Raw genomic sequence first — 25,201 nt, forward strand, 5'->3', positions numbered from 1 at the left:
AAGCAAAAATCCTTTCTGTAGGAAATAGAGTTATATAAAAAGATTTATATTTTGTTTCATATAACTCAGAGGAAACCCATATCCCGTTAACTGCCACCTCTAATTAGTTACAGACCATTTAACTCCATAAATATTTTCAAGGATTAATGATAATTGACACATGTATTATGTTTTTAATCCTTTAAGAAATGTTAATATTGATTCTTTTCCCTAGAATCTTGGGATGGCAACAGTATTTTATCCCAGTCGAAAAAGAGGCAGAGATGCCACCTTGTAACCAGCCCTGTAATGGTTAAGTCAGCCTGGTTATGTACGTTGGCTGGGGTCTGTCTCCTTTCCACTCCTCCACTTAGCTCAGCTCCAGGCACCGCCAGGGTGATTTCTCTCTTTGTGTTCTTTCATTAACCACTTTCATTGAACCCCAAGGAAGCCTACGGACCAATGAATGCAAGGATTCTCAGACTTGGCTGTGCTTCCCCAACCACGTGGGGAAGCATTACGAAGAATACAGACGGTGCAAGGGTCCCATCCAAGACAGAGTCCATCAGAACCTCTGAGCATGAGACTTGGGCCAACCAGTCTTGACCAACCTTAGTGTAACTTTAATGGAAATAGAACAGCGTTATTCAGACCTCTAACAAATGGAGTTGATTTTCAAAGGAAGAGAGGAGTTTTTGATGGGGATCTGTCAAAGTCAATTTTATGTGTCTACCCGACTGGGCCACAGGTACCCGGGTATTTGGTTAGACATTATGTCTGTGAGGGTGTTTCTGGGTGAGATTAACACTTGAGTCAGTAGGCTGAGTAAAGCAGATTGGCCTCCCCAATGGGGGTGGGCGTTATCCAATTCACTGATGGCCTATATAGAATCACAGGATGAAGAAGGGAGAATCTACTCTCTCCACCTGACTGTCTTCAATCTGGGACATGGGTCTTCTCCTGTCTCTGGACTCAGACTAGGACTAGAATCTCTGCCATCAGCTTTCCTGCTTCTCAGGCTTTTGGACTTGGACTGAAACTGTACCATCGGCTCTGCTGGGTCTCCAGCTTGTCGACTGCAGATCTCAGGACGTCTCAGGCTCCATAATCACGTGAGCCAATTCCTTATATGCATGTACAGCCATGCAAGAGCGTGCACGCACGCTTGCACACACACACACACATCCTACTGATTCTGTTTCTCTGGAGAACCCTGACTAATACAGGATCATATTTCTTTCAACCATGTGTGCTAGTTAAATATATATAAAGGTACACAGACAATGTTTGACGGATATTTTACAAGAATGAGACAAGGAAGCAGAGGGCAAAGTGCCATTATGTTAGAATAAAGGTTGAGAAGGTCCCTACTTGGCGACCTTCTTTGTAAAGAAGGCTCCTTGTTCAATTGGAAGGAGCTGTGCAGGGATGCAGAATGAAGGTTTTTTTTTTTTTTTTTTAAAGATTTTATTTATTTATTTGAGAGAGAGAGAGTGAGAGACAGAGAGCATGAGAGGGGGGAGGGTCAGAGGGAGAAGCAGACCCCCCGCTGAGCAGGGAGCCCGATGCAGGACTCGATCCCGGGACTCCAGGATCATGACCTGAGCCAAAGGCAGTCGCTCAACCAACTGAGCCACCCAGGCGCCCCCCTTTTTTTTTTAATAAGAAAATACTTTACATTCTATTCACATAAACATAAATAATCTCATATGATTCTAAAAAATAGGATGGTGAGACTGTGAATATAGTTTAAAGGTGAAGATATTGCCTGACGGTATTGAATAATGATAAGCTCCCTACCTCTTTGTACCTAAAATGTTTACTGAAAATATAAAAGAAAAATAACATCAGGAAGAGAAAGGCAGTGCTAAGTGCCGAAGTCAGTGGGATGCAAGGACACAAGAATTCTCAAGGTATCAGAAGCTCATTGGCCTGGGCCTTCTTTTTTCATTATGTCTCTTGGTTCCTGTGAGCTGTGGTCTATGATATTAAGTACCAGAAATGCTGGTGTTCCTTACGGTTGATGCTCTCTCCTGCATTTGCCTCTTTTTCTCACCCTTCTTCAGTCTCTCTCTCTTTTTTCATTCCTTCTTTATTTAAGCAGTGGATAAGTGTTTTAGGAAATACATTAAAAATCAGTCATATTGGTATGATGGGGCTCTAAACTAGGGATGAGGATTATTTGGGAAAATGTGTTCTCTAATAAAAACATTTAAAAGTGAAAGAAAAGCTCTGGTATTGCAATTTAAAGCAAATCACCTAAATACAGATAGATAAAGAAAATAGGGCAAGATAATGGCATCTTTCTGAGTTTCCTATGTCAGAACTTTTCAAGCAAACTTACCACACACAAGCGATTGGGGAAAAAAAATTCACAAGCGAATAATTTAGCATATAACCCTCAGCAAAACCTAATGAAAAATCACCAAGCTGGATTTCAATATAAGTTGTTGCATACAAAACCTGTTTTGCAAATATGTTACAGGTTTTAATGTAAGTTGCTGCATAAAATGTGAACAGTTTTACAACAACTTTATTCTGTAATTTAGACTTTTAGCTTAACTGCATGGCTTACTTATGTAACGCTACAAAATGATGAGTCTGGAAGGCTTGAGCTTATAAGGGAAAAATGCCTTCACTTTAGTGATTCCAGTTTAAACTTACAGAAATATCAAATTACTTATTGAAAAAAATCCCAGATGAAGTAAAAAAGGAATGTTCTGGGAAGTTGCCGTTGACAGTCTGTTGCCCTGATCTTATAGATGTTTGTTTCCCAGGATTGCTTAGTGAGGAATATCAGCATTTGAAAAATAAGAATGGCCAGAGGTCTTTAACAGTCTCATCAGAGGGTTCTAGAGAGGCTGAATCTTTTTGTTTTTGTTTTTGTTTTTTAAAGAAATATCTAATCTAATTCTGTATAAAAAATCTGAGAGCGAACTGAGAGCAAATGAGGAATAAAGTTAATAAATTAAAAATGAATTAAGAAAATACGACTTGTTCCCCACTGTTCTTCCAAGAGCCCACCCTGAGTTTGGACTGTCTCTGCTACCCATGCCTGCAGAGGTGAAGTCACCGGAAGGGAACCTGAGGGCAACCTTTCCAAATCATAGGAATCTAGGAGCCTGATCTCTGACTTCCAAATAAGGTTAAAGCACAGCTTCATTATCCAGATTCTGAAATGTCAGCCAACTTCACCAGCATGAGGAGTGCAATCAAAAAAAGACACTGTGCACCAAAAGAAATATATCAGTCACTAAAATGGAAAGCCATATAGCAAATCTGATGTCAGCGTCGATGAACATTTTTAAACAACGACAATAGACTACTACATGGGTGTGCCCACCAAGATGAAGGAATGTTCTCTTCCTAGAGCCTAAATCTGCTGATGAGGAATCACATCAACTGGGCAGTAAATGGCATACAAAGGGGTACCTCTTCTTACCACGTTTTCTTTACCCACTAACACTATCTTCACTTCCATTTGCAGCTTACCCTTCATTTTTTTTTTTTAAGATTTATTTATTTATTTTAGAGGGGGTGGGGAGGGGCAGAGAGGGGGAGGGAGAGAATCTCAAGCGACTCCCCAGTGAGCACGAAGCCCGATGGGGGGATCGATCTCACGACCCTGAGATCATGACCTGAGCCGAAATCAAGTGCCTGGACACTTAACTGACTGAGCCACCCAGGCGCCCCTCAGCTTACCCTTCATTTTAAACTCCCATGTCCTTATTTACATTTGGACTCTTTGAGCATCCTCCTTTCCTCCAGCGAATGTTTGAAACAAAAACACCTAAGAGAAACAACACTGGGATGCCAATTTTCACCATTACCTGATTTTTCCAACTTGTTACAAAGTGCAACTCATAAAACCAAGAGGGAGCATCATTCTTTGTGTGTGTTAAACACTCTTGGTAAAGCAACACCAAATTAAGGAGCCAAGTTTCGACAATGCTGTGGATACCCTTCTGGAAATCGCTTGTGAAATGGCAACTCCTTGAAGGCCCATATTTCATGAACTTGGCAAAACTCCCTTTCAAGGTCATTTCCAAATGCTTGTCTTATGCAGACCAGCATGCGTGGAACATCACTCGCATGGCACCAGGTCAACCCATTAGTCATTGCTGGAGGGAGCCTTCTGTGGTGAGGCAGCCTGCTTCAAAGTCAGATGGGCTTTTGAAAAGCATGCCAAGAAAACTTTCAGATTTGAAATGTTACAGAAGAGAAGGTCACAACATCTTTTAATGGCCTCCTATCCTTGCAGAAGGTTGCTGTTCATATTTTTACGCAAATATTAATATCTACCCAGTGTGAAAATCAGGTTAAAAAATGTGGTAAGTGAGTTTGCACATATGTCTTCAATTGAGCATGCTGCCGAGTGCCAAACTTCAACCAAGCTGATCAGACCGTAGGTCTGAGTAAAAGCCGAAAGTGGTGGAATCTAGTTGCTATAGCTGCAAATTAAACAAATAAATGAGACACCATGGAATGCGGCAAAATAGCTGTGGTCTGATTAGTTCATATTTGCCATATGTGTGAATATTAGCAGTCAAATTCTGAGTTTAAGCAAAGTGCTTTGCAATAGGTGCGAGCAAGGAGAAATGCTTAAAAATAAATTAAGGGAGATTTGAATTCTATGTCCAAGGATAAATATCGTACCTGTTATATAAACTTTAAAGGAATTTCATTAACTTTTTATGTTAGGAGTATATACAAATGTGCTGTTGCTAAAAATACAAGATTTCCACCTGAGCATTTCTCCTTGAAGCTGTAGACAGAGTTTGACGGTAGCTTCTTACCTACTATATGCTAATAGGTGAACATCATTAGCTATACGGGAATTTCATCTTATCTTTGCCATAAGATTCCTATCCTATCCTCTTTGAGGGGACTTCTATTCATGGAGCCTATTATGTGGCAGGTACCATGGTATGTACTTCCATAGCCAATCTCAGGAGCTCCTGCAAGAAGCTGTAAGTTCCCCACTCGTGGAATTCAGGAGAGGAATTTAAAAAGACCATTGAACAGAGAATTCTATTCTAACCTCTTAAATCACTTACACTAAACCCCTTCCACAGAATGATAAAACCAGAGAAAACTCGAGAGGTCATCTGGTTCAGTGGCCCCTTCGAGGTGGCTCACATGTCTTTATCGCTTAGAAGAGCTGCCTATAGACACAGAGTGCCTTTTGGGGTTAACCCGGTGTGAGAAAGAGCATGGAACAAAAAAGACACTCTATTGTGTGTGTGGCAGCAGGGCAGAGCATAGAAAGGGATGTTTACTAACATCAGTCTTTTTATCCTAACGCATATAGACAGTAGCCATGTGAAGAGTAGCACTTGGACATATAAGATAATTTGATATATTACCAGGTCACATGAAAGAACATATTTGATACGGATGAAAGGGGTTGCCTTAAGGGGAAACATTTCCACCCACCAGGGCTAATCCTTACAACTAGTTTAAAACGTATCTCAATTAGATCATTAAGGGCAAGCTCATTCTCTGAATACGGATATGGTAAAACAATAGGAAAAAGTCACCCTTGCTTAGATGAGAAGGAAAATCATCAGAAATGCCAGGAATGTTTATTAGTGTCTTGATGAGATATGTTTGTGAAATATAATGACGATTCATGGTGAAAGGCATCTACTCACTAGATGTTAACAAAGCTCCAAGAAGAGAGGCCCTGGGTGTGGTAAGTGTGATGGGGTCGGTCAGCTCAGCATCCCACCCCCCGGTAGGGGCTGGCTAGCTGTGCAAGCCTGGACAAGTTCTCATGCTGCACACTTGAAGGCCAGCAGATACAGTTCTGCTCTGGAAAAGGGGAAGATTGATTTTGAAAATTATAAGCCAGTGAGCTTGACAAGGATGCTGTGAAGTTCTAAAATGGGTCACTGAAGGGCTCGGGTAGGAAACAGAGAGAAGTTAATGATGATCATATGTGCCAGCTTAAGTTCACTTAGAGAAAATGATCTTATTTCCTTTTCAGAAGGTGTTACCAGACTGGGAGAGTAAGGAAATAGGATAGAAAGGCATTCACTCCACCATTATTCATTCATCCTTTCAAAAACATTTTCTGAGACCTACTATGTGCCAGGCACTGATCCAGAAGATGGGACTGTGCAAGGAAGCTAAGAGTATGAGCCTGCCGTTGAAGAACAAATTCAACAGTTCCAGACAAATGCAACAACATACTACAAGTACAGGACAACGGATGCTGTCATAGAGGCACATGTGGGGTAGAGGCTCGTAAAGAGAGGATGGTCAGTTCTGTGATGTAAGGCAGAGTTGATGCATGAGTGGACTGGGAGGAGAGAGAAGGTTTTGACAGGAAACTCAGGGCTGAGTGGACACTCGGTCCCGGAGAAACCCCATCTTAACCTTAAATGGGATCACGGAAGTTAACCAGTATTCCTAAAGGACCAGGCAGTTTGGGGCCAAATTTGATAGTTTAGCTTCAGATTCAAATAGAAAAAGAAAAAAAAAAGAAAAAAATTTGAGTTGAAAATTTCCTGGTGGGTTGCCACAGTCTTTCCTTGCTGTTCTTTCTTCACTTTTTAACATGACTCAGATAAAGGAGCATGCAGATGAGATGAGGATTCTTGCTGTCTTCATGATCTGGTGTGGACGTAAGGATTTGGGACAACGATTCTGGACTCCCAGGAAAGTTTCTTTTCCCACTTTATCTAAATGTGACCAACTCGATGACCCCTCAGGATCTCTAGATATCTAGAATCCAGTCAAACTGGGAAACAGCAACACCTACTCTTCACAGGTGAGTTCTGTCCCCAAGCTACCATCCACCTGCTGCCAGTATCATCTTATAACCCTTTTCCTCACCAGATCCCTTGTCTGAGAATGCTCTCTCCAATATACGTATTGCATTAATTTCCTATTTCTCCATCCCTGGATATGGTGATAATCTTCAGTGGCCAATACCGCTGCCCTGCTCTTCCCTTCTGCTACCACATAGGTCATTTTTATCTAAATACTTGTCTTGACCTTAGGAACCAACTCTCCTCTCCCCACATGGTTACAAGGTGGTCAAAACTTACTGCTCTGAAAAATCAGTTATTCTGTTACTGACTTTACTCACAGTGGGAGCCTCCAAAGAAGCTTCAACTCAGGCACCTCAATTCAAATTAGTTTTATAGATCAATCATTTTATTAAATTCCAGTAGATCCATTTAATGACCCTTAAAATCTTTCTGTGTACTGTGGCTTCCCCAGAGCCCATGCTGTATTCAAACTGAGTTTAACAAGATGGAATTCACTAAGAATACTCCTAAGGATCCTACATTTTGTATACAAAAGAACAAAATAATAACAACTTCGAATCTTAGCTAAACCACACACTGGTCAGATAAACATGATGTGCAAGTTTCAGTATATGGTATAATGAACTGCCAAAAAGAGTTAATGGAGCTCGGACAACGCTATTAAGACAAGACGCTGGCTAAACCGCTCTGTTGTTACTCTTGCCCAATCATATGGAACTGTAAAAACGAATCTAGACAAGCTGAAGCCTCATCAGGGGAGACTGAGCATGATGCTAAAAGGCCTGTATGACATTTTCTCAATAAACATTTACAGAGTGTGCAGGAATGCCAGAGACTATGCTAGGTTCTGGAGGAAAAGATGAAAGAAAACAACAAGAACAACATTTTCTGCCCTTTATGGCCTTATAGCCCACTGGGGGAATAACCAAATAATACTAATCAAACAATGTGATAAGTGAAATCCTAGGTGTCGGGACAAAGTGTTCTGAGTGCAGGGAGAAGTGACCCACTCAGATACCTCGGAGACTCAGGACCGCTTCACTCACAGGTGGTGTCTGAGAAAGGGATGGAGCAAGGAGCCATCAGAACTTCAGATCTTCTAGAAAGGTAACTGAGGCAGCAGTGTGGAGAAAGTTCTGGTGAGGAGGGAGTGGGGAGGTGGGGAGATAAGAGAGAGCCTGTTGCCTCAGTTCAGTTGGCTGATGATGAAGCCTTGAACTAAAGCCGGGATGGTGGAGGAGGCTGGGGCAGGTTTGGGAGCTACTTTGGAGGTACATCTAGTAGGACTTGTCAACTAACTGTGAGGAATGTGGTAGAAAGAGGAGATTTTAGATGCTTCTGCCATTACTGAAGTGGCAACATGAGAGGAGTAACAAGACGAGGGGAGGGGTTAATGTGATGAATTTGTTTCAGTATGTTCATCTCAAGGTCCTTGTGTCAAATGCTGAGTGTGATGCCCTTTAGAAGTTGGACCAGGAAGTACAGACTTGGAATGACCCACATATAACAGAGACTGAAGTCATGGGGAAGAGTGAGATCCCCCTGGAAGAGAACATGAAGAGGAGAGACAGGTGGTTATTTGAATCCTGCAGAATGGATGAATGGACTGGGCGGATTTGAACTGGAGGAAAAAACAGAAGGTTCAGTTCCTTATGAGAGTCTTCCTTTAGCTGAAAACCCCATGGTCCTGGTCCACTGTTGAAGCTCCATCATTAGAGATGCTCAAGTAAAGACTGAAAGGGAATTTGCCAAGATATTGTTCAGGGAACTGAGGTATCACATGGTGTATGGACCAGATGGTCTTTAGAAACACTTCCCAAGTTTTAAGATGTTAGGATTCTGTGCCTCTATGATAGAAAATGCAGCTTTGTTTTTCCACTTCACTTTCTTTGGCAGCTATCACTGATGCTTGCTGAGGTTGGAGCTTCAATTAAAAGGGAACTGGAAAGGATATAGTGATGGACTTCTGCCAAGGAGCTGGGTCTGTGGCTAATGAATGATCTGTTTGTGGTAATGAAGGAGGAAGCCAGTTCCTGAGACAACACCTTTGGGCCTGGCCCCACCTCTGCCCCAGCTACGAAGAACTGAGGGCACATGAATGGGAAACATATGAATGAAGTTTACTTTGAAATATCTACGGATTTAAGGATTAGGGGTAAAAGAACTTGAATAAACCACACTTTGGGTTTTGCTGACCCCAAAATATCTGAATATAATTTATAGACCTTTTGATGAACTCAAACTACTGCTGGGCCTGCTCATCTATTCAGTGTAGCAAGAAAAAGGGCAGAGTGTAAGCCAAGTAGTATTAGCCTTAAATTCTATCCTTACATGGAAAATTAGTTCTACAGTGGAATTTGTGATGTCAGAAAATTGCTTTAAAAAGCCATGGTCTATTACCCTAGAGAAAAAAGAACTAATAATCAGATAAAATAATCAATATGTGGAAATGCTTTCCAATAAATTTGACCTAGGCATTTCTATTTACTTGGCCTGTAACTCTCAGATGTTCCAGGGACCACACTGTGTTCTTTGGACATCATTTCAGGCCTTCTCAGGCAGTGGCAGCAATTTGGTATGTACCAACCAATAAGACCCTCAGAGCGGATAGCAGGCCATGTATGTAAGATTTTATTGCAGTGCAGTTGAGATTGAAGAGTGAAGTAAAATACAAGTTAGGAAAGAAGTGAATGGTTTGGGGTTGCATTCTCTGTCAACTATTACGAAAAGGAAAAGACAGAGTAGAAAAAAAAAGGACAAGAGAAAACACGGACGTAGAATATTGGTAAAATTCACTCATCGATGCAACAAATACTCATTGATTTCCATTGTGTAGAGGCACTGTTTGAAGTGCTTGGGATAGATGAGTAACTGAAACAAAGACCTCTGCCCTTATGAAAATTATATTCTAGCAGAAGGAGATGGACAATAAGCCATAAATACAGCATGTAAGTAAAACCAGATATGTCAAGGATGGTTAAGTACCACCAGGGGGACAAAGAGCAGGGTAAGGGGACTCCGGGGACATGGCAGTAGCTGGCAATACCTAATAGGCTGCTCAGAGTGGGCCTTACTGAGAAGGTGAGACTGAGCAAATGGAAATTCACACGGAGAATGCTATGATCTGTAAAATGAAATGAGAACCGTATGCAGTAACTCTGAAAGTATCTGCCTCACTGTGGATGGAACTCTCCTTCTCATTCCTGGGTCTTCGGGGTCTTATTTGTTTTCTTTGGGAGGTCCATTGGGAGTCTTAGAAAGTGGTTTCCAAGAAATTTCTGACCTCTGTTCCAGTCTTACTTTTATTTTTGAAAATTTCCAGATATCTTCCAGTTACTTTAGAATATATTGGGAAAATAATAAAGGTCAGTTTTTTTCATATGAAAAAGAAGATAGCCTTCTCGTGACCAACAGCTTATTTTGTCAAATATCCAGTATCAGGGTGGCACAGACTCCACAGATCACGAAATGCATCGTCTGTGTGGCCCAGAACTGGAAACTTTCCATAAGTTGTGTTATTTAACAGAAGAATAACGTCAACTCTGTGTTCCTACAAAACCAGTGATCATCCAAGCAGTATTTAATGCCTTCTCTTCTGGGAAAGACAGATGTACAAAAACTTTAGTAATTACCAAATGTCAAAATAATATTGGACAGAATAAATAGTTGCCTAAATTAAAGTTCTCTTGAGGATCAGTTACATATAACAAGAACAACTGACAAATCAAGCATGAAGAGAGGTGGGCTTATTTTTTTATCTCCTTATAAATTATATGGGGAATGAACAACTGCTGTGATTATAAGAATATCTAGGTCATGTATGCTTAAAGATCTGTGATAATAATAATAATATCCAAACTTCTGCAGTGCTTGGCATTCTCGAGGCATTTTATAAACATTAATTAGGTCTTCGCTAAGCAGAGACACTGTCTCATTGTTGGTTTTTCCTGTTATAGCATCGCTGAGAATCAGCAATCTTTCTAGAGTTTAAATATTTATTTATTTATTGCTTTTAATGTATACTTACTCCATTGACAGTGCTTTAAACTTATAATGAGCAGAAGAGAAAGGTTCAGGGATCTATTTTTGCAGCCAAGAAACAGGCCAGAATAACAATAGTGCTTCTCGTTGTCAGAGCGAACACAGCCTACGGGAGACCACTCTGTTGGCTTGTAGAATTGTTTTCCTACTCACCTTCCTCCATCTCAAACAGGCCATTTCTATCCTTTAAAAGTGCAAGTATTTTTCTCATCCTATAACCCCACAGTGCCTAGCAGGGTGCTTTGCATTTCATAGGTCTTATTGAAAATAAATGTTTGCTAGATTGAATTGAATCAAAGCTCAGCTCCCACAGGTTGCAGCCATGCAGACCCCAACCACAACTATCCATGACCATTAGCATTATGTTTTGCAAAGTGATTCATTTTGCTGATATCTCTAGTTTTCTCTTGTCTTATTATCAGTGGACTGAGGATAGAAAGGTGGTAGAGGATATAAATATAAACATGGCATTCTTTCAAGTTTTTTTTTTTTTTTTTTTTAGAGAGAAAATGAGCATGCACAAGTGGGGGTATGCGCGTGGGAGGGGCAGAGGGAGAGGGAGAAAGAGAATCTTAAGCACACGGGGCTCAATCTCAGGACCCTGAGCCGAAATCAAGAGTGGGACACTTAACCGACTGAGCCACCCAGGCACCCCAACATTCTTCCAAGTTTCAAAAACAAACATGTAAATACCCTTTTAATGACCAACACCTAGTGAATGCCTAATGGGCATCAGGTGCTGTTCTGATTGCTGGAAATACAAAAAATAAATAGGGCTGAAAGGATAGAACAGTTTTTGATTTTTGGATATTAAAGTGACTCCAGTAAAATATATTATATTTTATAGGTTTATATTTTTAATTATAATAAACTAAAATAGTGTGTGTGTGCAAGTGCTATTTTAATAGAGCCTGGAAGGAAGTTAGCAGTTACACAGCAAGGTTGTATTACTGTTACAACTCATTTATTTACCCATTTCCTCTTCTCTTCTCCAAAAAAATTCTAAGATTGCTTGCTGAGAGAATAGAGGTAAACAATAGAAAGGAAGAAATAGGATAGTTTCCTTTAGTTACAATCACGTCCAACTTACGGGTAGAGTAAATCAAAAGGAAAGTCCTGTGAATTTAAAATCCCGTGAGTTTCCTTTCATGCCTGTTTTCTGTCTAATTTTGTGCTGGGCAGATGAGTGCTGTAAATTCAAGACTAACTTGGTGATGTCTTCTGAAATGGTGCCATGACAGACTTATAAACCGCATCAGGCCTCTGGAGCCCAGGAGATTATGTTGAGACTCTTCAAACAGTAAGTGTGATTCTACACATAAGAACAGGGTACATTCGCCTTTCGGCCGGAACTGCCATCTTCCAGTAATTTGCCAAAATGACCAACACAAAGGGAAAGAGGAGAGGTACCCGCTGCTATATGTTCTCTAGACCTTTTAGAAAACATGGAGTTGTTCTTTTGGCCACATACATGCGAATCTATAAGAAAGGTGATATTGTGGACATCAAGGGAATGGGCACTGTTCAAAAAGAAATGCCCCACAAATGTTACCATGGCAAAACTGGAAGTGTCTACAATGTTACTCAGCATGCTGTTGGCATTGTTGTAAACAAACAAGTTAAGGGCAAGATTCTTGCCAAGAGAATTAATGTACTCATTGAGCATATTAAACACTCAAAGAGCCGAGATAGCTTCCTAAAGCGTGTGAAGGAAAATGATCAGAAAAAGAAGGAAGCCAAAGAGAAAGGTACTTGGGTTCAACTGAAGCGCCAGCCTGCCCCACCCAGAGAAGCACACTTTGTGAGAACCAATGGAAAGGAGCCCGCACTGCTGGAACCCATTCCCTATGAATTCATGGCATGATAAATGTAAAGAAAATAAAAGACCTCAAGACTGTAAAAATGTTTCTTTTAATTGAGCAGAAGTGTGGTGTCCTTTCCCCCAAAAAATATTTAAAGCAAACTTTGTGTCAAAAAAAACCACCAAAAAACAAAACAGGGTACATTCTCTCTTGGAATTCTTGTAGCTATACAGATTTAGATAGGCAATAGCAAAAGGCCTAAAGGGCCATAAACCATCCATGGGCAGAAATACTTAAAAGTTACAAATTAAGCTAGTAAAATATTAAATAAAATATGTTCTATCCTCCTACATTGTTAGATACATATTGTATAAAACAAAATAAAAAATATATGATTGTATGAGTAATAAAATAAAGGCTTATATATTTATAAATTACAAATTTGTAAATTATAAAATTATATTATTTAATATAATATAAATATAAATATTCCAAAATAAATATTCCAAAATTTTATTTTCTTGCCTTCATTTCAGCAAATTCACTGAATATGTTGTTATAATGGAAATTTTCCAAAAATTTAAGCTCTACTGATAGTATTAATCTAAGGCATTAATTAAAAATAAAATGTAATTATAATCAAAGTATACACAATTTGAATGTTTTCATCAAAATATGAACATTCAAGTGAATGTAAAAAGTTTTAGTTGAATTATTTTCATACTTTTAAAATTAAATATTGAAAATCATTTATTAAAATTAAAATATAAATGATAATTATTAAACTGTCAAATAAAATTTAAAGTTGAAAATGCTTATCTGATTTATTAGTATTTCATAAATAGTTTTTCACATTTTTATAAAAATTATATTATTCATGATTCCAGCAGTTAGTGTTCATATTTTAATGGCCAATCTAAAGAATCAACATCCTATTTAAAGTCACATATATACAAATTTAGAGTAATGCAAATTAATATTGCAAAATATTCCTCAGCCACCATATGCAACTTCTTTGTTAGTAATTCTGGAATCACGAACTGGAACATGAAGAAAACCAAAGAAATGGTCATTCATCTCTACTAACGGACAAAGTTCATTAAGAAAGACTCTGTTGAGCTCTTATTATCTTAGAGGATTTGACATGTTGATTCATTTATCTTTTCCCTTTCCGAAATATCTGTGTCACTCAAATTCTCCTTGAATTTCTAAGTAGTGTTTGTCTCCACGAGTGAGAATTATATCCTATCAAAGTGAATCCAGGGGAAATTCTTAAGAGTCAAGTTATCGTTCTAATGGCTTCATCAGTACTTAGAAACCATTCATTTGAAACGTTAAGTAGCACCTACATCTGCTAAGGTTGTGATTTATTCTCTGGCCTAAGGGTAATATTGTGCATTTGAGGGATGTCGATGACAGGCCAAACAGTTAAGGTCTGTACTCCTAGAGTGCATGATGCGACCACTGGTTCTCAGTGAAGGCCCTCCTCTTGTTGTTAATTTCTTACTGGGCCTAATTTATAAGCTAAACTTTATCACAGATATGTATGTACAGGAAAAAACACAGTATGGTACTGTCCTCGGTTTCAGGCATCCACTGGGGATTTTGGAACAGATCCCTCTCAGATAAGGCGGGGAGTGGGGGCACGACTGTATACTGAATTCATGCATCAATCTAACAAATAGGCATTGATCCCACTACATGCCAGGTGGGTGGGCGGACTGCTCGGGGCTGCAAGTCTGCTGTTTGCCCTAGGAAGTAACACTCGTGTGAGGGATACACACATGTCTGACGGAGATTTGAAGGTGCTCTGCGAGCCTGACAGGAGAGCTAACCTGGCCTGTGGGGGTGAAGAGAGACTTCTTTTTTTTTTTTAAATTAATTAATTAATTAATTTTTTATTATGTTATGTTAATCACCATACATTACATCATTAGTTTTTGATGTAGTGTTCCATGACTTCTGAGAGATGTTACAGAAGCTAGTAGGGTGAGCAGGGGTTCCCCGGTAAAGAATGGGAAGGGCATCGAGGGTAGAAGATTGCGGACACAGGGTTATGCAAAGGCTTTTCACGTTCAAGAAAAGTCAAAAGTTGGAGGGGCACAGAGTAGCCACGTCAAGCCCCAAAGATGGTAAAATGAATCTGACAAGACCCAGCTTGTTTGTTTGGAACTAGACCAGAGGTGCCATGTTAATCCTTCAACAGCGTGGCTCTAATTGGACTCAAAGAAAATGCCCGTTGTTTGAGCCGTGCCACTTTTGATGTGTTGGCTTGGGAAAGAATTAATCAAAGCCCCTCAGTACAGTAATGTGTGTTTGTTAGTACACACCACTTTTCTCAAAATATACCAAAATTGGGGGTAGAAAGGAAACTTATTTTGGACCTATGATGTGTGAGGTCTAGCTCTTCGTGCCCCTATAATTTCTCTGATGGGTTACCCCTTTCATGGGGAGCCCCCAGTGATGTGTTCTAAAAATTGCTGTAACCAAAAAAATGCAGGCTTCTTAGTTAATAACAAAAGTGCTCAATTCCAGAAGTGGACAGGGAAGACAATTCAAAATTTCTCTGCAGAAAATATATCTTTAAGTCTTGTGAGGTGACAGGCAAACCATCCAAAATATTTGATTTGAAACACGGGAAGGCAACACCATGGCTAGAGCATCAGAAGGAATCAGACTGAGAAGAAGGGAAAGAGCTGGGCGCCCCAGGCAAATGCCCTCCAATGGGCACCCCCTGCCAAGGACACTTCCAATGCCTGCAGCAGACCTCCCAGGGTAAATAACAGTCTTGCTGCTCCTCTGGGGCCAATTCTCCCAGTGCTGTAGTTACTTCCAACACAATATCCTGACGTGAGGTGGAGGAACAATGGGGCCTCAATAGTTGTACAGGTGGGACTAGGTCCTTAGGCTCCAGTAGGGGACAAGTCTTTGAATGGCACAGAAATTAAATTCAGCCATACAATGAGCTAGTTGTATTATCCAACAACACCGACACCTTGTAAACTGTGGATTCATCTACTACATAGTTTTAATAGTGACTCAGTTTCATGGGAAGATGTTTTTATTGACATTCGGTATTCTCCTCTAATTACAATCTCTCATAATCCCCCTCATTGCACAGCCAGTTAGGTACATTCTGTGGAAAGCCCGAATTAGAAAATGGCTCTTTAATAGATTTTTTTTTTTAATGAAAGGAAATTATTTGTTTTAGTCCACTTACCATTCCGTGATTCAGCCACCCTGGGATAAAATTATCAAGCAACTTCGGGTAAATCATCTCTCTGTCATAGGCATAAATGATCCAGAAGACCGCTACCACAAACTGGAAGGGAAAAGAAATCCTTTATTTCAAATTCACGATATACAATGCGTTGGTTATCCATTGTTCAAAAAACCCAACAGAACTGTAATCTAGAGTGAAAGATGAATCAGTAAACCAGCGAATGACTGGAAAGGGATTTCTTAACTTCACTCCATTGGTGGTAACGTGTGGGGTCCTTCTTCCTTCCTTGGTCTCCCTACTGCGTTCTCTTAGGCAAAGGGATCTGTTTCTGAGGGAGAGAGAAACGATCTGTCTGTCATTTGGAACGGCTCCCTTCGAGGGCTAATTGTGTTGGTTTGAATCCTCTCAAGAGGGTTTAAAAGTTCACTGGTGGTTTTTTGGATCCCATTCCCCACTCTACAGAGTCAGCACACATTCAAGAAACTGTAGTGTATTTTCCTTGAACCCATCATGTGGTTTAAATTAATCTTCACATTCTCAAGTTTCCATTTCACCACTAACAGCATTAAAATCACTGCTATGTAAAATGTCCTGAAGTCACATTTCCTGCAAATGTATTAATTTATATAGCCTAAGCAGGGGCTTTGCCTGCATTGAAAGCAGAGTGTATGAAACACAAAGGAAGAATCCTAATTCTCCTGGAATAACTTACATGTTCATCTGGGTTCCCAAGGTTTATTTTGACCCATCAGCAACATAACCAACCAAAGAGAGTACAGTACTCAATTTTTTCTCTTTTCTTCAAACTAATGGTGACAGAAGTTCAGATAAAATAAAGAAACGGATGGTCCAGGGTCTTAACCTTCAGGATAGAATTATAAAGAAAACGCAAATGCTTGTGTACATAGTCAATAAATGTGGCATGGAGAAGGCAACTAGCCCAGAGAGAGAGATCAAAGTCTCTGCAGAGTTACGTCTCATAATAAATGCTACAGAGCGATAAAATGCAGATGAATATTAAGCAGAAACAATTTTATCTTGTAAGTCATCCATACCCCCGCATTTTATTAATAAAAGTAGTAAATATTTTAATGCCTCTTTTCATAAAACTCCCAGCACAAGCTAGTAATCAGAAGGGTTCCAAAGTTCTTTTCCAAGTATGTCAGTTATGATATGGGTAATTGTAGTATGAAAAGTGTAGTATGCTTCACCCTTAAAACCTAAGATGTTATGAACATTTCTCGTTTCATAAAGCATATTGAAAGATGATTATAAGAGGCAACCATAGATTACACACATAGTTTCAATCCTGGATTGGGGTCTCCAGTTATTTATCCTGCTTGTGGGTCAACTCTTTTCCCTCAGTTGATAAATGCACAAGAAGGAAAAAAAAAACATTGTTAGCTTAATGTTAACTATCATTAGTGCAATGAGTAATTTGAAATTACTCACAACTTTGGTTTATTCATTCCACTACAGACTTCAAATGTACTGAGTAGCAATATTACCTGCCCTCAGACCCGGGTGCCAAACTTTACAGCATCACGACTCAAAATGCAGTCCCAAGGATCAGCAGCTCCCATGTCACCTGAGAGCTTGTTAGATGTGTGGAATGCCAGGTCCTATCCTGATATGTTCTGATTCTACATTTTTAATAAGATCCTGGGGTCACTCATATCCACCTTAAAGTCTGAGACGTCGGCTTTGGAAGGTCCTCCAGCCACCTCGAGCCTCTGCCCCCGACATGGAGTGAGGCAGTCACTCAGCCAAATGGCTGATCTACCCAGAGCCTCCACCTACTTTTCTATACCATATCCTGGGCAACAATAATCCTGGAATTTCCTCTTCAAAAAGACACAAGTATGCCTCACGGCCTGTGTGGACCTCCTTCCTGGGTCTGACCTAGAGGGTTGACCGCACAATCAATGTGTACACCCCTTGACCTGTGAGGTGGTTAAGATGTATCTGTTTCTGAAGGTGAGGACCAGTTTTACATTTAGTCTGGGACTCCACACACAAGCACGAAGCTACTTTAGTCCTGGATGGAGCCATAGGTGGGAACCCCTTCACCTACGCCATATAATGTAACCCAACCAGGGGTGATGTCCCATCACATTCACAGGTCCCCTCCCACCCTCAAGGGGAGGGGATTAAACAGGCCTGCACCACATGGGATGCAATTGTGGGGCCACCTTAGAATTCTGCTTACCATATGCTTCCACTCTTCTTCTTTTCCAAATTGTTTCGGCTATTTTAAGTCCTTTGCATTTCCATTTAAATCTTAGAATCTCAGCTTGTTAATTTCTACAAAAATATCCTCCTAGAATTCTGATTATGACCGTACTGAATCAATATATTCAATCTGGGTTGAAATGACATCTTCACAATACTGCGTCTTCTGACCCAGGAACATCATTGATGCCTCCATTCATGCAGATCTTTGGTTTTTCAGTTTGTAGTTTTCAGTTGACAGATCTTGCACATATATTTTTTTAAATCTATTATGAAACATTTCATGCTTTTGTATGTTATTGTAGATAGTACTGAATTTGTTTTTACATTTTGTTACTCGTCTATAAAAGTACAAATGACTAGTTTATTGACGCTGTGTCCTCTAGCTTGGCTAAATTCACATAGTTTGAGTAGTTCTTTCATAAATTATTTTAGATTTTTATATGTATGTGATCTGCAAATAAAGACAGCTTTTCTTCTTCCTTTACAATGTATATGTCGTTTACTTCTTTTTCTTTTCTTAACTGCACAACCTACAAACTTCAGCACAGTGTTGACTAGAAGTGATGAGCAGAGAGCACCCTTGCTTTCTTTGCTCTTAGGAAGGTGTCCAGTCTTTTAACATTTAAGTTTGATATTAGCTGCTGGTTTTTCTTAGATGTTTTATCACATTGAGGAAAATCTCCCCTATCCTTCATTTATGTATGTAATGGACAAGTGCTGAATTTTTTCAGATAATTTTACTGTATAACCTCAGGTGACCGGATAGTTCTTTTCCTTTATTTGGTTAATATGATGAATTATATAGATTTTTAATGTTAAACCAACCTTTAATACTTGGTCATTATGTATTATCATTTTTATATATTGCTGGATTTGACTTGCCAATATTTTGTTAAGAATTTTTCTCCCGTCTTCATTTTTACAGTATATCAATCCATAGTTAGTTTTATTTTCTCATGTCTTCTTCTAATCTTGGTGACAGGAAAATGGTGGCCTCAAAAAATAAACTGGGAAAAGCTCCCTCCTCTATTTTTCAAGGGACTCTGTCCAAGATTGGTATTATTTCCTCCTTACCTATTTAATATGCTTCTCTTTTTTTCTTTTCTTTTTTTTTCAACTTTTTTTTATTATGTTCTGTTAGCCAATATACAGTACATCATTAGTTTTTGATGTAGTGTTCAACGATTCATTAGTTGCATATAACACCCAGTGCTCATCACCACATGTGCCCTCCTTAATACCCATCATCCAGTTACCCCACCCCACATCCCTCTCCTTTCTCTAACCCTCAGTTTGGTTCCCGTATTCCAGATTCTCTCATGATTTGTCTCCCTCTCTGATTTCTTCCCCTTCAATTTTCCCTCCCTTCCTCTGTGGTCCTCCTTGCTATTCCTTATGTTCCACATATGAATGAAACCACATGATAATTTCCCAGCAGAACTAAATTTAGTAGGCTTGCTGGAGGGAAGACATGGGGCAAACTTTCCCACCTGAGGATGTGTTCATGAGAAGAGGAAAATCTCCCTGTTACTCCCTCTTGAGAACCAGCATATGGGATGAAGATCAGGCTGAATTTCATAGCATCTGTTTCAGGATCTTCCTGCGGGTGGTGGGGAGGAAAGGCTGAAGTTGTTGGCCACATTTCAGGGTCAGTTCCATTTTGTGTTTTACTATGAAAACTCGAATTGTGAGGCTGTATGAGTATGTGGGGTCATCTGGCAAGATTTATTTCATTGCACATGGCAGTTCACGCTTGGTTTCTTTCGGGGAGTTTCTGTTTTCTTTCTTGTTGTGTTTCCTGGTGTAGATGCTCCATTTCCTGCTTTTTAGAAAAAAAAAATGTTTGTGGTTTGTGATTTGGGTGATTTATTATGATGATGACTTAAGGATTCTTCACTCTTGACTTTGGTGAATGTGAGATATTTCCTCAGATCCCTGAGCTAGTATGAGTCCTTTCTCAGAACCGAGAAACCCATGGCAATGAGATATGGCACAAATTTGTATAGATGTGTTTTGGGCCATCACCTATTTCTTTGAGTCCTAAATAACCCCTTCTAGAAGGTTTCCACATACCACCTTTATAAAAATAGAGACAGTGTGTCAAAAGGAAAGCATAACATAACAAAACCCCTTTCCTTCACACAATTCATTTTAAGCTTCAAAATCCCCGAAAATCCCCAATCTCCTCTTGCCGTCTGGTTCCCACTCTCTAACTTTCCTCATCTCCCCTGAAAGAAAGAAAAAAGCATTTCTTCCAGGGACCAATAAGTTGTAGGCCGATGCTTAGCATCGATGCAAATGGTAGGTATTCATCCTTTCTGATGGCTGAGTAATATTCTATTGTATATATGAACCACATCTTCTTTATCCGTTCACTTGTTCAAGGACATCTCATCTCCTTCCACAGTTTGGCTATTGTGGACATTGCTGCTATGAATACTGGGGTGCATGTGCCCCTTCTTTTCACTACATCTGTACCTTTGGGGTAATTATTTTAATTTAAATTCAATGAGCCAACATAAAGTACATCATCAGTTTTTAGTGTAGTGCTCAGTGACTCATTAGTTGCGTATAAAGTGATAGGCTTCTCTGGGGGAGCTATCTGGACTTGTAAGTTTTCTCATGAGAAGATTTAATTGTGAATTCAATTTTTTTATTAGATATAAAGTTCTCAGGGTTTCTGCTTTCTCTGGAGAAGAGTTTTTAGTTCAAAACTAAAACTTTATGACTCAGTTTTAGTCACTTTTGCCTTTTGTGGAATTTTTCCATCTCATCTAAGTTTTTGAGCTTATCAAGCTGTTCTTACTATTCAGCTATGGAAATCAGCGAATGCTACAAATCAGGTATTTTTTCCTTGTAGAGCCAGCTGTTAATTATTGACTAGCACACCACTGTGGAGAGCTAATTTCTGCTCACCATAAATGATCATTCATGGTGTCCCTACCACATGGAGAGCATTTTGGTGTCAGTACTTACTGGTGGAATGTGATCAGTCCTTTCACCCTTACCATATATTGAGGGAATTCTGTGGGTTATTAAAAGTGAAGTGACTTTCAAGAAAGTGTTAGTTGTCTTTCTTAGTGTAATACTAGAAGGTCAAGAGGCCCAGGCACCTGAATAATCAGCCTTCTAAATAATTCTTGAGATAGAAACACAGCACAGATGGTGGCTTCTTGGCTTCATGCACTGATATCCTCTTGATAGTATGGTCATCAGCAAACCCAAAATAAGTTTGAACTCTACTACCAGGGCATGAATATGAAACAAAAATAGGTTCCCTTGGACAGGCGAAGTACCACTGAAACATTCCACAATTGTGGCCAGCTATTTCTCAGCGTGCACCTGCTGCTTCTCAGCTGCCAGGCCCAGAATACTGTACTTGAACTGAGAGTAGAAGGAGCTCAGGGGCTTTCCAGTCCTTCAAGCTTCCCAGACGAAGTACTTGTGTTACAGCTAGTCATTGAGGCTTCGTTTGAACCCCTGGAACAATTAGAAATGAATGCAAAAAAAACCCCCTGGATTCACACTTTGTCTCCTTCTGTAAAGAGTCTCTTATATGGTATCCAGTAGAAGCTGAAGTTAATCAGCTTTAGTCCACTTCTAAGAAGAAGCTTTACTGATCAGTGGGAAGTTCTTTGGAATTTAGTAAAACCGATTAGAGCCCAAAGATGTTGCAGAGAAATATACCATGAAGGAGGTCAAAGAGAAAAGTCACTTATCTATAGATTGGTCTATAAAGGCCATTTAGCATATCTCAAACATCCACTGTTGAAGGAGGGAAGGAGGAAATAAATGAATACATCTTTAAAGTCTTCAGCTTCAAGATGACATGATCCTATGAAATCACTTTTCCTTTAAAAACTAATCTATTAGCACTCAGACTTTACCAAATACCTATTGGAAAAAAAATTGAATTCTGTTTTGAGCTCTATTACTTTGCTTCCAGATTTCCTTGTCATGACTTTTTTCCCATCACTTTTTTCCACAGTAATATTTGCTGAGAGGTAATGTGTAGACATGTTTCCCATTGTGCTTTCTCCTTCCAAACACACAAAGCATGAGAATAAGTTGTGTGTTTTGGATGCTAGCTGGCTTTGTCTCTGATGGTCCCCAAGCAGAGAGAGACTCTCTCATTTTTCATATACTAAATTCCTTTATTTATTTGGATCTATTTCTGAAATTTCTACTTTTTTAAAAAAAATTTATTGTTATGTTAATCACCATACATTACATCATTAGTTTTTGATGGAGTGTTCCATGATTCATTGTTGGCGTATAACACCCAATGCTCCATTCAATACATGCCCTCTTTAATACCCATCACCAGGCTAACCCATCCCCCCACCCCCCTCCCCTCTAGAACCCTCAGTAGGTTTCTGAGTCCATAGTCTCTCATGGTTCGTCTCCCCCTCCGATTACCCCCCTTCATTTTTCCCTTCCTACTTTTTTTTTAACCTATAATGTATTATTTGTTTCAGAGGTCTGTGATTCAACAGTCTTACACAATTCACAGTGCTCACCATGGCACATACCCTCCCCAATGTCTATCACCCGCCACCCCATCTCTCCCACCCCCCACCACTCCAGCAACCCTCAGTTTGTTTCCTGAGATTAAGAATTCCTCATATCAGTGAGGTCATGTGATACATGTCTTTCTCTGATTGACTTATTTTGCTCAGCATAATACCCTCCAGTTCCATCCACATCATTGCAAATGGCAAGATTTCATTCCTTTTGATGGCTGCATAATATTCCATTGTATATATATACCACATCTTCTTTATCCATTCATCTGTTGATGGACATCTTGGCTCTTTCCATAGTTTGGCTATTGTGGACATTGCTGCTATAAACATTGGGGTGCATGTACCCCTTCGGATCACTACATTTGTATCTTTGGGGTAAATACCCAGTAGTGCAATTGCTGGATCGTATGGTAGCTCTATTTTCAATTTTTTGAGGAATCCCCATACTGTTTTCCAGAGTCACTGCACCAGCTTGTATCCCCACCAACAGTGTAGGAGGGTTCCCCTTTCTCTGCATCCCTGCCAATATCTGTCGTTTCCTGACTTGTTAATTTTAGCCGATCTGACTGGTGTGAGGTGGTATCTCATTGAGGTTTTGATTTGGATATCCCTGATGCTGAGCGAGGTTGAACACTTTCATGTGTCTGTTGGCCATTTGGATGTCTTCTTTGGAAAAATGTCTGTTCATGTCTTCTGCCCATTTCTTGATTGGATTATTTGTTCTTTGGGTGTTGGGTTTGGAAAGTTCTTTATAGATTTTGGATACTAGCCCTTTATCTGATATGTAATTTGCAAATATCTTCTCCCATTCTGTCAGTTGTCTTTTGGTTTTGTTGACTGTTTCTTTTGCTGTGCAAAAGCTTTTTATCTTGATGAAGTCCAAATAGTTCATTTTTGCCCTTGCTTCCCTTGCCTTTGGCAATGTTTCTAGGAAGAAGTTGCTGTGGCTGAGGTAGAAGAGGTTGCTGCCTGTGTTCTCCTTTAGGATTTTGATGGACTCCTGTCTCACGCTGAGGTCTTTCAACCATTTTGAGTCTATTTTTGTGTGTGGTATAAGGAAATGGTCCAGTTTCATTCTTCTGCATGTGGCTGTCCAATTTTCCCAACATCATTTGTTGAAGAGACTGTCTTTTTTCCATTGGACATTCTTTCCTGCTTTGTTGAGGATTAGTTGACCATATGGTTGAGGGTCCATTTCTGGGCTCTCCATTCTGTTCCATTGATCTATGTGTCTGTTTTTGTACCAGTACCATACTGTCTTGATGATGACAGCTTTGTAATAGATCTTGAAGTCCAGAATTGTGATGCCACCAGCTTTGCTTTTCTTTTTCAACATTCCTCTGGCTATTCGGGGTCTTTTCTGGTTCCATACAAATTTTAGGATTATTTGTTCCATTTCTTTGAAAAAAGTTGATGGTATTTTGATAGGGATTGCATTAAATGTGTAGATTGCTCTAGGTAGCATTGACATCTTCACAATATTTGTTCTTCCAATCCACGAGCATGGAACGTTTTTCCATTTCTTTGTGTCTTCCTCCATTTCTTTAATGAGTATTTTATAGTTTTCTGAGTACAGATTCTTTGCCTCTTTGGTTAGATTTATTCCTAGGTATTTTATGGTTTTGGGTGCAATTGTAAATGGGATCGACTCCTTAATTTCTCTTTCTTCTACCAGGAAATTAAAGAAGATCTAAAAAAATTCATGGAAACAAATGAAAATGAAAACACAACTGTTCAAAATCTTTGGGATGCAGCAAAGGCAGTCCTTAGAGGAAAGTATATAGCAATAAAAGCCTTTCTCAAGAAACAAGAAAGGTCTCAAATACACAACCTAACCCTACACCTAAAGGAGCTGGAGAAAGAACAACAAATAAAGCCTAAACCCAGCAGGAGAAGAGAAATAATAAAGATCAGAGCAGAAATCAATGAAATAGAAACCAAAAGAACAGTAGAACAGATCAACGAAACTAGGAGCTGGTTCTTTGAAAGTATTAATAAGATTGATAAACCCCTGGTCAGACTTATCGCAAAGAAAAGAGAAATGACCCAAATAAATAAAATCATGAATGAAAGAGGAGAGATCACAACCAATACCAAAGAAATACAAACAATTATAAGAACATATTATGAGCAACTATATGCCAGCAAATTAGATAATCTGGAAGAAATGGATGCCTTCCTAGAGACGTATAAACTACCAAAACTGAACGAGGAAGAAATGGAAAACCTGAACAGACCTATAACCACTAAGGAAATTGAAGCAGTAATCAAAAATCTCCCAATAAACAAGAGCCCAGGGCCAGATGGCTTCCCAGGGGAATTCTACCAAACATTTAAAGAAGAATTAATACCTATTCTTCTGAAACTGTTCCAAAAATAGAAATGGAAGGAAAACATCCAAATTCGTTTTATGAGGCCACCATTACCTTGAGCCCCAAAACAGACAAAGACCCCATCAAAAAGGAGAAGTACAGACCAATATTCCTGATGAACATGGATGCAAAAATTCTCACCAAAATACTAGCCAATAGGATCCAACAGTACATTAAAAGGATTATTCACCACGACCAAGTGGGATTTATCCCTGGGCTGCAAGGTTAGTTCAACATCTGCAAA

General features: G+C 39.5%; 2 protein-coding genes across 10 annotated transcripts in view; one reads left to right on the plus strand and one right to left on the minus strand.

Annotated features, from left to right (window-relative positions):
- AIG1 (androgen induced 1) overlaps nucleotides 1-25,201 on the minus strand; it is a 241,224-nt gene that overhangs the window by 144,275 nt on the left and 71,748 nt on the right. For 8 of the 9 annotated variants that reach the window (XM_044917722.1, XM_044917721.1, XM_044917719.1 and 5 more), the window contains one exon: nucleotides 15,822-15,923. The exons of the other annotated variant lie outside the window; for it this stretch is intronic. In XM_044917722.1, the coding sequence (XP_044773657.1) occupies nucleotides 15,822-15,923 (102 nt within the window). The remainder of the gene's footprint in view (nucleotides 1-15,821; nucleotides 15,924-25,201) is intronic. 9 annotated transcript variants of the gene reach the window in all.
- On the plus strand, nucleotides 12,175-12,663 carry LOC110583086 (60S ribosomal protein L21-like). Its single transcript, XM_044917723.1, has one exon. The coding sequence runs from the start codon at nucleotides 12,178-12,180 to the stop codon at nucleotides 12,661-12,663; it is 486 nt and encodes a 161-aa protein (XP_044773658.1). The 5' UTR covers nucleotides 12,175-12,177.

Source organism: Neomonachus schauinslandi, chromosome 8 (assembly GCF_002201575.2).
Source record: "Neomonachus schauinslandi chromosome 8, ASM220157v2, whole genome shotgun sequence".
Lineage (NCBI taxonomy): Eukaryota > Metazoa > Chordata > Mammalia > Carnivora > Phocidae > Neomonachus > Neomonachus schauinslandi.